Source organism: Lutjanus erythropterus, chromosome 2 (genome assembly GCF_056507025.1).
Source record: "Lutjanus erythropterus isolate fLutEry1 chromosome 2, fLutEry1.hap2, whole genome shotgun sequence".
NCBI classification, from domain to species: Eukaryota; Metazoa; Chordata; class Actinopteri; order Lutjaniformes; family Lutjanidae; genus Lutjanus; species Lutjanus erythropterus.
Window position 1 is genome coordinate 37,753,368 of NC_139318.1, and position 15,270 is coordinate 37,768,637.

General features: G+C 39.4%; 1 protein-coding gene across 1 annotated transcript in view; it reads left to right on the forward strand.

Annotated features, from left to right (window-relative positions):
- Window positions 1-9,948, forward strand: part of magi3b (membrane associated guanylate kinase, WW and PDZ domain containing 3b) — a 258,901-nt gene extending 248,953 nt beyond the window's left edge. Inside the window, exons 18-21 of the mRNA XM_084738936.1 lie at window positions 368-473; window positions 1,659-1,796; window positions 4,346-4,484; window positions 8,119-9,948. Of these exons, the coding sequence (XP_084595062.1) occupies window positions 368-473; window positions 1,659-1,796; window positions 4,346-4,484; window positions 8,119-9,200 (1,465 nt within the window). The 3' untranslated portion in view covers window positions 9,201-9,948. The remainder of the gene's footprint in view (window positions 1-367; window positions 474-1,658; window positions 1,797-4,345; window positions 4,485-8,118) is intronic.
- Window positions 9,949-15,270: the final 5,322 nt, after the last annotated feature.

Consider the following 15,270-nt stretch of genomic DNA (forward strand, 5'->3'; position numbering starts at 1 on the left):
CTCCTCTAAAATTGAAAATAAATCACATTATGGCATGGTTATTGTGATATTAATACAATGATGTTTCTACCTGCCTTGACAAATTCTCTTGAAACCAATTGGGGATTTGGGGAATTGCCCTTGGCTAGACACCGGCGTAATAAACATAAAAATGTGCAAGATAACGCTGTGTACACTATAGAACATATAGTACAACACGGCATGCAAATTAAAATATCCAAGTGTGAGAAAAGCAGCACTCTCCCATTTAATATCCAGCATTAAATTAGATTCTAAGTTTTGCATAATGGCCTCTTGTGTTTGTGGCCTGCAGCGTGCTGTTTACAGCGTGTTTCACTGAAGAAACACATCTGCGGTTTGTTTTTAGTTATAACCTGGACGTGGAGGAGAAGAGGGAGGGAGTCAACTGGTCCGACCACAAAACTCTTCCGCTTGGTGAGCAGGGAACGCTGTGTGTGACGGGACCCAACCAGGTAAGAAATAATCCTCTTATTCCTTCAGCTATATGTTGTCTTAGCAACTATCTGAAGGTCCAGGGTGCTCAAGTTTTCACATAATAGGCACATAAGCTCCGGTCTTTATGACTGTGGGAAGAAATAATATATCCGTCCATCCATTTGTTATCTTTAACCGCTTATCCTTTGCAGGAGGTGGGGCTGGAGTTTAATATAATATACATGCTTTTATGTGTTGTTGTCTTTTTAATCTGTTTTATTCTTGTCATTTGTATTTATTTATATTGACATTATGTTGGCGTTACATTGTTATTTTATTCCCTTTATTTATTTGTACTGACGAGACAACATGTGATGCATTATTTTCCCTTTATTTCTATTTATTCTTATTGACCTGTTGTCTTGTTTTCATGTTCATATCTCTGCTACTGTTTTGGTTTATTTTTAACCGTGTTTTAGTGTCTTTTGCTTGTCTTAGTTTTACTTCAGTTTTAGTTTAATATTGTCTTGGTTCTGTTTTGGCTTTGTGCTGTGATGGTGCCTCCAGGGAATCCTTTGTTTGCTTTGTCTGTCAAAGCACTCTGTAATCTATGTTTCTGATGATGCTATGTAAATAAGGTTATTATTATACATCTAATCTAAGAATGCGTTAAACTCAGGGTTTGAATTACACAGTGGCTTTCAGCGAGCTCTATTTCCCAGTGCACGCTGCTACAAAACATGACACATGCGTGTGCATATATGGAAGTGTGCAGCAGGTCAGTTTCAGGGTTACTGCAAAAATCATCCTACTGTTACTGCAATAGACAGTTAACAGTGTCATCAACGATTCCCAGAGGCTAAATAACAACAACATAAGGCCACTGTCTCAAAATCAAACAATACATTTATTAATCAAGAGCAAAAAGACAAGAAACAAACTCCCTGTGGTTCACACAACAAACAGACCAAACAGCACTGCATTAATTAGGGAAGATAAATGTTCAGAAGTTGTAACGTAAAGATAGAATAAACACACAACATTGGCTTTTTTTTTGCTCTTATTATTTATTTCATGTTTTATAGCTCCTCCTGTTTCTCGAAGCTTTCAGCGGAGCCCTGAGCTCATCCATAATTCAGACTATGATTATACTGTATATGTTTGTGTGAATCTGTCTGCGTGTGCATGTATTAGTGACTGAGTGTTTTCTCTCTGCTGTGTAGGGCTGTCTGACGGTGGAGTTAGAGAGGGGACCCAGGGGCTTTGGCTTTAGTCTGCGAGGGGGGACAGAGTACAACATGGGGCTGTACATCCTGAGGCTGGCTGAGGACGGACCTGCTCAGCTGGACGGGAGGATCCACGTGAGCGCTCCTTTTATTATTACATTTATACTGATGGAATAAAATAAGAAAACCATAGTCGGAAGCACTCTGAGGGATTTTAAAGTTTTACCTGTTGATACTGATCTGTAAAGGGGCCACGCAGAAGTTCACCTGGTGAGTCCTTACCGCAGCCTCCCGGATTCGTTTCCAAACCAGGTCCCGTTTTCTGTATGTAATCTCCTCTCTCTCCTCCCTGGCTCTGCTTGGCCTTCACTACCAATGATGGAAATTATTTAAAAAAAATACTGACCTATAAAAAATTTGAACCGACCCTTTGGCCAGATGATGCTACCTCAAAATTTCTAAAGCACTCTAGTGGCATCTAGCAATGCGGTTGTATATTTGCAAGAATCTGGTGATTCGGTACAAATCACAGTGCAGGGGTTGCAGTTCAGTATATTGCAATATGTTGCAATTTTTTTAATCTAATTTTACAGAAAATGTCATAAAGAACACAGCACCATCTGCAAAAAACCTGAGTAAAAAGGTCAACTTTTAAAAACAATCAGAACAGTGGAATTTGCACTTTTATTTATCACAATCCCCTGTAACATCCAGCATTAAAGGAAATAAAGTAAAATGGCTGAGGATAGATGTCACTGTCACAAGTCTTCGCTTAGAAAGTATTAATTAAAAATCGATTATATCACCACGGCAATCACGATCATGTTTTGCCACTGTTATCAAGCTAACGTGCCCTCAGATCCAGACATGCGGTGCCATAAAGTGGTTTGATTTTCGAAAATAAAGTTATGTGGGAGACAACTCTGTGCCAGTAAAAGCTCCAAAGTGTGTGGTGAGGAAATTAAAACATTAAATTTGGATTCATGAAGGCAAATTCTCATTTATTTGGGACTGTTTCTAGCAGTTATAAGTGGGCCCTCAGTTAGGAAAGGTTGAGAAACTCTTCATCACGTTTGTCACATGTCGTCTGTTGGAAGGGAACTTCAGAGGGCAGGCCACATAAAGGCACCAGAAGTGGCAATCACTGTACATTGTCCTCTGTATAATTATATGTGACCATAAAGTTGACCTTAACCTTTAATATTCAGTGTTGCATGGAGAAAACAACATACTACTAATTTTGCTTTTCTGAGAATCTTAACGGTGGTACGACTGAAAAAGAAAGTTTGCCCTCAGGACAGTTCTAACAGAAAGGTCACGGGGTCATCAGTATCAAAGGTCTTTCTCCCAAAGGGTTAATGAGCATGCTTGATGTATTTCATTGAAATTAACATATCAGATTACGAGATATCTTGTGTGCAGAGCTGACCTAAGCAAAGTTCACGGAATTTCTGCAAATAGAAAGTGTGGTCGGGCTACAGGAAAGGTCACGGAGTCACCAAAATCATTAAGATTCATTCTGTCTGGACGGTGAATAGCCAACCAAATGTCACCGGCGTTTAGCCAGTGATGCTGAGGAGTCTTGCTCTGAACCAAGTTTTGGACCGACAAACACGGCCGTCCACTGGGCCTCCAGCTAACCAGAAATATCTAGAAAAAAAATTTTTGCTAGAGTAAATAAAAGTCAAGGCATTCTTGGTCATTTGGGTCCACTCAGTGTTGTTAGATACAGTTTGGTGTGCTATTATACAGACCATTACAATGCTGCAATCTAATTTTGCACATTTACTTGTTTATGAAGGAGAGAGGTGAATCAGGAATAATATAATTTCTGTTGCCTTGTGCTGAATGCTCCAGAGAGATTAAACTAATGAATTGTGTTTCAACAACTGCCAGTTACAATGTTGAGGGTATAATGCTGCAGACGCTTTCAGCTGCGATGTGCTTGCAGTTTTTTTTTGGTTGTGATTTAGCAAAGTAATTCAAGCTCTCTGCACAGCAAACAGAAAGAGTTCCATTTCGTATTTGATTAGATTTCGCTCTTGTTCGTTATTTATAGTTTCTGTACATTCTTGAGTGTCTAACCGTCCGTCCGTCCACGTCAGCGAGCATCCATCCGTCTTAAAGTGTCCTTAAGTGCGACACTGACCATTTGCAGGAAGGTCACTCTGTAATTGACCCTGTGCTTTTTCTGTCTATGGAAGAGGTTCAGCAAAATTAGAATTTGCCCCCGGGGATGAACTTATCACATTATTATTATTATTAGGATGAGAAGGAAGGGAGCAGAGAAGAAGCTCCGAGCTGGAATCAATCTTAGACTTGCCAGACTGTGGTCTCTGGGCATGACTTTGCCTATCCAAGGGTGGAGAGGAATGTCAACACTGATTAGATCTTAACGGACTGACATGTTTACACGCTTTATCCTGAGTTATTTTGTCATCTCCAATAATAGATGGTACCTCTAGGGTATTACAAGGACTGTGTGTGTGTGTGTGTGTGTGTGTGTGTGTGTGTGTGTGTGTGTGTGTGTGTGTGGTATGAAATTCAGATGCTTTGATTATCTGTGCGAGTGTATGAGCATATCGCTTCCGTATGTTTGAGTGGAAGTGTGTATGCACGCACAGCAGAGTATGCTCAGCTTTAGAAGGTGTGTTTAATAATTGCATTTTCGGTATCGCTGACAGGTTGGAGATGAGATAGTGGAGATTAACGGGGAGCCGGCACGCGGCATCTCCCACACGCGGGCTATTGAGCTGATCCAGGCGGGAGGAAACAAAGTGGTACTGCTGCTGAGACCTGGAGCGGGCCTGGCTCAAGACGGCAGTAAGTACTGTGTACACACACTTTATTCAGTGATAGATTCAGTGTGCAATATGGAGGCCAAAGTTTTCCACTCACGTTTTAGTTTAGCATTTGATCCGGCCCACAAACTTAATGCTCAGTTTAAAACCTATTGCGGTGCAACAGAGGATTGTATAGTCGTCAACTTTGGTACTTTTTGTGCTTTAATAACAGTTGAGCAAACTTGGTGCCTGGTGCAACTTCTGTAAACTTTCTCCTCTCCTGTACTTGAACATGCTATCTGCTAGGCTTGTCTTATTGAAAAAAAAAAACTAATTTTGAAGATGATTAAAAGATGTAGCTGCAAAACCTATAAAAACAATGTATAGTTACATCTTAAGTTAGCAAAACACCACTAATCTACATCAATATTTAGCTAGCTACAGCTAAAGGCTAATGTTAGCAAAAGACTAGCTGACTAGCTAGCTAGTGTACATCAATCATTAGCTAGGTAATTAGCAAGAGTTTTACTAAGATTAGCTGACTTAAAGGGATAGCTCACCCAAAAATGAAAATTCAGTCATTATCTACTCACCCTCATGCTGATCGGAGGTTTAGTTCTTTAGTCCACAAAACACTGCTGGAGTTTTAACAGGAAAACAGTACCGCAGAATCCCTCAAACAATATAAGCGAACGATGCCCAGTTTTCAAACTTCATTACACCAGCTGAGTAGTATGGAAGCATTTTATGTTGTTTTTTGGTTGTTTTTTGGACTTAAAAACTAAACCCGACCTTCAATTGGCATGAGACTGAGTAGATAATGACTGAATTTTCATTTTTGGGTGAACTATCCCTTTAAGATGTGACTATATGTTGCTTTTCCATATCTGCAACATCTTTTTACCATCCTTAAAATCTGTTTTTTCTTTTCTAGCACATATGGCATCTATAAATAACTAGCTAAGCCTAAGTGCAGAAGACAGGAGAAAGTTGACCAAGGTTCTGCCGGGTTGCTCAACTGTTATTTGAGCACAGAGCAAATTATCAAATCATCTGTCTTTCAGATTTAATCAGTTCCAGATGATATATAATCACGTCTTTCCACTGAGAAATAATTTAACTGTTTTCATCATTAGGGCCTTAAAGGAATAGTTTGGAAAATACTCTCTCATATCTGTCTGTTAAATTTGAAACCAGAGCCGATGACCTATTAGCTTAGCTTAGCATGAAGACTGAAAGCAGTAGGAAGCAGCTAGCCTGTCTCTGTTCAAAGATCTGCCAACAACCACCTCTAAAGTTTCACCCGTTATATCAGCTTTGTTAAATCTGTACTAGAACCAAAGTGTAAAAACAACAAGTTGCTGTTTCACTGACAGTTTCTTGGCCAGGAGCAGTGACTTTCTCACTTCACACTTTGTTTTTTGTATGAATTTAACAAACAAGACCAACATGTTTTTTTTTTTTTTTTAGCTTTATAGGTGCTGGAGGGCAGAGACAGACTGACCAGCCTTGATGCTAATCTTATCTAACCAACTCCTGGCCATAACTTTATATTTAGAGCAGTGATATGAGAATTGACTCGTCCTAAGTCCCACCCCTTTTCGCTCTGTGCTCCGGTGACAGTTGAGCAAGCTTGGTACCTCTGACCACATCTGTGTGTTGAAAAGAAAACCAAATTTTGGAGATGGATAAAAGATGTTTCTAGGGGACCTCTAAAAGCGACATATATCCACATCTTAAGTTATCTATAAAAAGAAAAGGTACCACGTTTTCTCGGTACAGTACAGAATACAGAGCAAAAAGGCAGGACTTACACTTGGCTAAGCCGATTTAACAAAATGTCAAAACTATTCCTTTAAATTTTACAACATAATTAAGTTTTAACCGTGACCCGTTTGATTAATGTTTGAAATAAAACATTTACATGTTTACAAATAGCAACCCAATTGGATTTATTTTCCAAATGTGTTCACTGTTTTATTATAAAGAGGCTCACTGTCAGTAGTTAAATACACACTGAATCCATAAAACCACCTAATGTTTAGCCGATGATAATGACTCCATCCGTTTGTTAATTGATGGAGTCTATTTTGGAACGCCGCCCCGTATTGATTTGAATATACTGTCTTTATTTATTCATTTAATCTCTAACCATCTTCTTCCTTTTGGCTCTTTGTATTTTTTTTTCTCTTGCCCCTGATGCAGGTAGTACAGCTTCTTCTACTGTGTGCTACTACACTGAGCACCAACACTAACATCTTCACTGCTTTTAGTGGCCTCTTCTCTTTTACCTTGGTAATTCTTCTCTTTCTCTCATATCTTCCTTCTGTTAAAGGGACAGTTCGGATTATTTAATGCTGGGTTTTACGAGGCACTTATCGATATCGTCAGTGTATTACCAACAGTAACCAAAAAAATGTTGAGACAACTCAAAATTTCAAGGCAACATACTGCAATAGATTTTTGGGTTTTGAGCCCAACTGAGACTCTTTAAGTTTTGAAATAAACTAAAACAAAAGGTTTTGCTGCACTTTAATCCTTAGCTGAGATAATTTACTTTACTTCTTTACTTCTTTGATTTTTTTAAATTTTAAAAAATTGTATTTCAAAATTGGTCAGAATGAGCTAAGAACCTTATCTGTTATTATTTTGGTGCTGAAATGTTTTCAATTGAAAATGTTAAAATATTAACCCTTATTCACTTTCATGTCAATGATTTTACTCAATAATTTTTTAAATACAATTATAGGGGGTTTATAAAACTCAGAGATTCAAGTATATCGAAAGAAGAAAAATACATCGGTTTAGTTTAAAATTGAGTTTGAGTTGGGCTCAAAACTCACTTGCCTCAAAGTTTTTGTATTGTACTGCTGTAGACAGGGTCAGCAAGACAAGGTATTTTAGCTGCTTAAAAAATGTCCACCACCAAAGATCAATAAGAGTTTAAGTCTACACTATATTTAGAATATTTTCATTGCTCTAACTTGCTGTCAGACAGCCTTTTCTGATAGAGAACTGCCTTTATATGTGCCAAACAGCACTCTCTCCAAACCAACCAAACTCCATGGGTGAAACCAGTAATTTTACCAAGCACAAAACTGGAGCTGCTGGTCTACTGCTGCCTCGATCTTTTAGTTTGTTTGTGATATTGTGTGACTTCTGTGTTTTAAAAGATTAGTTTGGATTCACTCACAATAACACAAACAGACTAACAGATCGAGGCAGTGGTAGACCAGCAACTCCTGTGTTCTTGCAAGGTAAAGAGAGCAATATTTGGCTCATATGAAGGCAGTTTGCCATCAGAAAAGGATCTCTGACGGCAAGGTAAAGCTGTGAAAATGTTCTAAATTTAGCATACGCTTAAGGTGATGTTGATTTTTTTTAGGTGAACCTCTTATAAAATATGTTTTGTTGCCGACCCTGTCCACAGCAGTACACTGATTAGCTTCAACACCGGTGCTTCTCCAAACTGGGGGCATCGACCAGCATCTACTGTAGGCAACACACTGACAATCAATAAGTACCTCATACAAACTCACATTAAATAATCCAAACTATCCGTTTAACCTCTCAGTATAATATATTTTCTCTTCCTTCTCTTATTGATTTCAGTATTGTGTGTGGAACTTCTAATATTAGTGTGTCTGCATATAAAGTATGTGCTTCTTTTCCAGGTCAACATGATCAAAAACTCATTTCACCCACAAGCTATTCCGGAGAGGTGTTTCTCTCTGACACATCACCCCTGTCCTCTCCATATCCCACTGGGGCTTCCATCTTTGTTTCCTCTCCCTCCTCCAGCAAACTGAAACACTCCCGCAGCTGGAGCACCATATCCCCACAAGGCTACAAGCCCCACAGCGGCAGGGGTTTAAGCTCAGTGGAGGAGAGTGGTGAGTGGGCAGACGAGGAGGTGATAGAAGAAAGGCTCTCTCCCGCCTCCCCTGAGCGTATGAACTTCTACAAGAGGACCAGGCCCACAAAAGACTTGAAGAGAGAGCTAAGCAGCCCAAAGAAAACGGGGGAGACATTTCCTAAAGCCAAAGAGCAACACCACACTCCCAAAAAGACTGAGGCAGAAACGCCGAGCTGGAACAGGACCTCTCAGACAAAAACACGATCCGCGAGCCCTAGGAAGTCTCCTCAAGATGGACGGCAAGTGGCTCCGACTCTGCAGCGCGCGGAGCATGAGCGAGGCCCTCAAAGGAGATTAAAAGACTCTTCCAGCAGGGAGAGCTTGGATCATGAAAAGAAAAATGGCAAAGGGGGGAATCTTGAGATCAGACGATACACGCAAGGAAGGGAAACGGAAGGGAGAGGAGCAAGCCGTGAGCAAGAGAGCTTTAAAAGAAGGGTGGCAGGAGAGTCTCACCACCACAGGACGTCTCCTCGTGCAGTCAGCAAGACCGAGAAAGGCGCAGGTAAAGACTCAAAGCAGAGAGATGCTAACGGGAAATCTACGGAAGACATGAAATCGAGTAGAGAGACTCTGAACAAAAGAGATTCACTGTTGTCTTTTAAGGAATTATGGAGTAAAAAAGGTTCTGTAGTGTCGCCAAGAGAGGCAAAGGGAAAGGAAGACACGTTTTCTTACTCCAAAGACGTCAGTGCTAGTAGAGACGGCATTGCAGCCTCTCTAAGCAGTATTCCAGGGACCCTGCAGAGCCCGATGGGACCTCTTAGCCCCGGCCCTTGGAAAGTGCCCAGCTCAGCCAAAATCCTCTCCAAGGCAGAGGTCCTCCGTGACCCTTTGTGATAGAATATTGAATCACCCAGACTTTGAGCTGTGCCATGGAATATTTAACAGCACCCTCAGCGGATTGTTTTTCTGAGTTCTTCCATAAAAACAGAGAACATGGTGCCACTTTTATTACCCTTCGGACCATGCCCAGATTTGTCTTTTGACAAGGTCTTTTTTTGGGAGTCCTGTGACATCACATGTGGCATGTAGCAGCTCCCCTCCGCCTTGTCCGCTGCTTCAGCATCTTCGATGATGTAGGACTTAAAGGGGCAGTTCACCCCAAAATCAAAAATAAGTATTTTTTTCCTCTGGTGTGTAGAACTTTTTGTCCAAGTAGATCGTTTTGGTGTGAGTTTGCCAAATTGTGAGGATATCGGCTGTGGAGATTTCTGCCTTCTCTTGAATATAATGGAACTAGATGGTGCTTGGCTTGTGATGCTCAAAGCGCAAAAAAAAACATTGAATAATTCAACACAAATGTCTCTTTCAAGACATTATTATCTGGGTGCTCAACATAGTCCACAGACCTTGTTGTGAGCAGTTTTCATGTAGGAACTATTTTCGCTTTATTAGAAAGAAAGTAGTAGCAATAGATTCTACTGCAGAAATAAATTTGTATTTTTCAAACATTGCAGAAAAACAATCACTCAGCATGTGGTGCTCAAAAAAATTTACATTTGAAAAACTAGACAGTAATGTCTCTTTCCAAAAATCATGACCAGTAGATTCTACTGGAGAAAGAAAGTAGTCCTGGTAAATTCTGCTGCAGAAAGAAAATAGCGTCTTTCCCAGCAGTGAAGTTGTCTTGTGGCAGTAAATGTGCAGTTTGTCCATGAATAAGATAATCCACAGACCTTGTTGGGAGCAGTTTCATGTAGGAACTATTTTCTTTCTAGTAGAAAGAAAATATTACTGGTAGATTTTACTGCAGAAAGAAAGTCTTTTTTTTAGTACAGATACTTGAGTAAAAAAGATTCTGGTAAAAGCAGAGGTGCTGATTCAGCTTCTTTACACAAGTAAAAATTAACAAGTACAGGCTCAAAGTGCTCAAAGTGTAAAAAGTTGCCTTCTGAAGAACATTTCTACCAGCTGTTTTTGTGCAAAGCTAACTGAACCAAAAAAATTCTCTATGGTTGAGTTCCCCTCTCTGTCTGTTTAATCTTGTTACGTCTTTACGTCCTGTTTATCATATGTCCTATTACATCTTTTATCTTGTTTTTGTCTTATGTTTTAATACGTTGTTTTCATCTTGTTATACATTTATACATTTATTATAAATGTATATTGTATGTATCATTTTCATTACATTTTGTTATGTCTCATTACATCTTTGTCATCTTCATCTTGTCACGTCTTTTAGGTTGTTCTTGTCTTGTTATATCTTTTTTACCTTGTTTTTCATTAAAACTAAAGTAACAGGCCGGTTTTGAAATTGTAATGAGTAGAAAGTACAGATATTTGTGTTAAAATGTAGGGAGAACAAGTAAAAAGTTTGCAGAAGGAAGCGCGCATCTTCCTTCTGTAAAAAATGTTCGAAAAGATTTTCTCGTCCATGAGTAGATGCACACTTCCTTCTGCACGGTAATATGGTTGGCGGGTTATTTTGGTAGAAAGAAAATAATTCCCACAGAACTACTTTCTTCCCCCAGCAGAATCTACCAGTATTACTTTCTTTCTACCAGAACTGAAGTAGTTTAGACATGAAACTGTTCACAACAAGATCTGTGGATTATCTTGTGTAATTGGGTCATGATTTCTGGAAAGTGACATTGCTGCTGAGTTTCGCAAATGTATTTTTTTTGCCACTTTGAGTCCCACAAGCTAAGTGCCATTTAGTCCCATTATATTTGAGAGAAAGCAGATAATTCTACAGTGTGTCTTTCTAAAACTCAGCAACTCACATCAAAGCTATCTCGATGGACAAATGACACTAAAGGTAAGAGGAAAAATATGTATATTTGATTTTGGGGTGAACTGTCTCTTTAAGCATGCGCGGCATGCTTGGGGCCTTTGCCAGACAAGACTTTCTGAAATGTGAATATGTGCCAATCCTGGGAGCCTCCTGTGGAACAACGACAACCAACAGCGCTTCACCCATTACAATGCAATGACCCATATGCAAAGAAAGGCCTCTCGCCTGTAGTATACACCACATGTGACTGCCATCTAGGGTTTATTTTCGCTCTCGGTCTCATTGTGGAATATTTTGACTTGTCTTTTTCTTAGAAGTTTGCTCAACTGCATGCAGTCGGTCCTTCTGTTTGTTTTACTGCACGTGTTCTGCACATCACTGAGGATGTTCCTTGTTTATATTCTCATTCTCAACACCAGGCAGATTTCTAATACAACCCAGCAAGCGTTCACTTTACCGGGGACTGTAGACTGTTCTATGGTTATATAGACATGACTCTCCTTCATACAAACAGTATCATTAAAAAGACCAGAAACTTGTGGTTTGAGAACTTGTTTACCATGTGTATGATAACCAACCTGTGTGTAATTTATTGAGATGATAGATTAATATGTGTATATGTAGCTGTACCAAGCCATTCCACATTTTGATATAGACTTCAAAGATTTGTCCCATGTTATTTGAGCTTTCACCATCCTTCCGACGTACTTCAGTGGTAGGGATTACCATGGATCTTGTAGTTCATGAAATGTATAGGTAGCGTGCAAACCGCTGTACCAAATGTTTGCAAATTGCTCAAAACGTGTCTCATTGTGAAATATAATATTATATATATATTTGAATGTGTCATGTTTTGCAGATTCTAACTTTTAAATATCTATTGAATTCCATTGCACTGCATCTGCCCTTGTAGCATAACAGAATGACCATGAGTTGTATTTAATTCGTGATGTTGACTTGCTACCAATGCATTATTATTTTACTATTATTGTTATTATTTTATAAAGCAATTTCATTTTTTTTTTTCTAAAAGGTTCACTGTTTAAGGCCAAAATGGCAATTTATATAATACTGTGCAAGGTCTGAGTCATACCCCTGATGGTTTTACCTTTGCCTACTGAAAAAAAAGAAAAATAAGGGTTTTAAATGTATCTGTCAGTCCTGCTGTGTGATTATGTGCCAGGCTAGCTTGAAGGATAATGGAGCTTGGAGAGTGATGTGGGGGTTTAGTGAGATATTGAGCATCCTGCTGGTGTGTGACAGGTATAGAGAGATTCCACTTTCTTACATATTTTAAAGGGAAAATCTAATGTGGATGTCCAATCAGTGTTGATGGTAAATTTATTGCTTTGTTGAGGCTATTGAAGTAATACGTTTCTATGTGCAATTTATAAACTCACAAATCAGTATCTAAATGCTTTTTCTCAATAGAGACCGAGGACAATCTCCCACCTTTCACTGCTAAAGCTAGATGGAAACAATTAGAGAGTTTAAAAAATCCATTGCCAAACAAATCCAAAGTCTTCAATTTGTGCCAATGACATTGTGTGCTTACTACTGAGGAGAATGGTGGCTGATCATTGTTTCTGGCAAAGCATGTCCTTGAAAAAAATCAGGGGCTTAGGTTTGTTCCTGGCCACTGTTCAAGCAACTATTTTGCATTTAAAATTCCCCAGACAATCATTTGGCGGTGAGATCTCTGATTGTCTGGTAGCGCAAGACCAGAATCGAGACAAAACTGACTGACAGTGTTCAGAGAAAAGTCGCAATTACAAATCCATCTGTTACGTCCCTGGATTTATGAATTCACAGCACGGTTAGGGTACTAATATTTCAGAGCCATGGTCGGGACCAAAGAGTCTAATTTGCACAAACCTCAGTCAGATAAAGGATCAGTGAGTCAGACAGACGAGACTAACAAAACCTTAATCTGACTCACCTGATGTACACTGTGGATGTAAACCTGCCATTCGCTGCAAATTTAAGGTGGCATCCATTTCAAAATTCTCATTGCTATAGAAAACAACAACAACCTCCTAGCAAGCAACCTACATGCAGAACATAGCAAGTTACCGCCTCGGTCCCTACCAGTGTCAAATTAAACAATCTCTCAGCTGTTACCTTTTCTTTTGTGAGATTTAGCCATTTTAATGCTGTGGCTCACATGCAGATTTTTTTTTGTAAGGGGCTCTGTCCTGGGTTTTGCCCTGCTCAAAATGATAGTGACTGTTTTAAAAAAAAAAACACAAACAAGCCAGAGTGTTTTTCAATTATAGCAGAATGATCATGTGTGGAGCCAGACTCCGACACAGCGTTGTAGATCTGGCTATGCAGGACGATATTCAGCTGAACAACACCTCTGCTCTTGACTCTCTCTGCTCTCAGGGGAGGGAAAGGAGGCCTGGCAGGTTAACTAGAGGGGTGCATTTTGGTCATTTTGCCAGCGGGGGATGGCACCCTTCCCCCCCCATCTACCTTCAGATCTAAGGTTGTCCGAGAAAGCTGGGATCTTCTGCTGCAAAATCTGTTGTTCCTCCATAGTGTCATAGTGATATCAGCAGATGCCAAAAAGCTTCTGTATCAGCTTGTACCTCTAGGAAGCCGGCTGGCATGCTAGATGAGTATTTTTCTCTCCTAACTAGGTGGTAATACACAGCAACGTGGGCGTGAACGTCAGACACTCATGTGTGAATGCATCCTGGTAAATGTAGACAGCGCTGGCACAGCTCCACAAGCTGCAGAACTCGGTTTTGTTGGTCAGTAGCATCGACTGTAAATGAGGGTGGACAGTCCATCTCCACTTCCTTCCACTGTACAAAAAATGTGTATACAGCAGTGCCATCTTGTGCTGGTGATGTAATTTGGAGCCATGTTTTGGCTTCACTTTTGGGGAGCTGTCTTGTTGTCCATCTTTATATACAGTCAATATAGCCGGTGCTGAGAAATGTATTGCTTCAATTCAACACTGATTGGTGATCCATGTTAAAAGTGGTGACGTTTTCCTTTAAGGGTAGTTGAGCTGATGGATACACTATAAGATAAACAATTGGTTTCAAATGTGAGGTCGGTGAAAATGAGAAAAAAGTCTGATTTCACTGTTACTTCACTACATTTCTGAAGCTTCTGCTGTAAAATGAGAGAAAAGGAAATCTACTCAACATAGCTGCTAATACAAATCACGAGATTAAGACATATTCAGATGAGCTCAGGGAACGCAGTATAGTAGCAAACGTGTGATTAAGTCAATATCAGTGGCGGTCAAATGGTGAGTAAGGTCTGTGAATGACTGTGATAAGAGGTTGTGATTGTATAAGGAAGTTTTCAGGGTAAAATATATTAGAGGAAACACTATGAGCCAATCATTGGTAGGTTTTTTGTGCAATAGCTTGGTTGGTTGAATGAGTAAATCCAACCCTGAGTGTCAGGTACAGGCAGTTCAATCTGGTGAAACAGATAATGCCCTTTTTTTATTTTATGTTCCCTGCACTGTTGTACTCCTTTCTGCTTTTATTTTGTCCTTTTTGTAACTCATCTCTGTATCATACTGTGGCCTTGCATTGCTTCATTAGATAAACAATCCTTGTGGTATCTTCTACATTCTGTAGGAACAGTAGATGTAAATGTTTGTACATTGTACAGCACCTTTATAAATACTTGCTGAGTGCTCTTTCTGGGGGAAAAAAATAGAGGTATATTAAATCGCTCCATTATTTTTTTATGTAAAAAAAAGAGAAAATATTTAAAAATGGATTGAAAAGGATAGACTATGACCTTGACATGGTGTTCCGTTCATGCACTGAAAAATAAAGTTTTACTGAAAACACCTTCTGGACTTTTTGTACTGAAAATAAAATGCACATAAATTGTCGTATTTAAAGGAGAAATCTGGAATATATTTACTGTGGTAAATCATAAAATGACTACAATCTGTGATCAGAGATCAAGGAAACATCAAGTTGAAATACTCTTTCCTTTGACAGCAAACCTCCAGCTGTGGTGTCCTTTGAAATTTTTATTCTGGGCCAGATTAACTGCTTTTGTTTGTCAGTTTCACATTAGAGTTCAAATTAATGCCAAATGATTGTCAAATGTGTGTCTGTTTATTGGTAAATGAGATTTATAGTCTTTAGCTCCAACTCGCTATTTGTACTGCTCCTTTAAATTAAAATCATG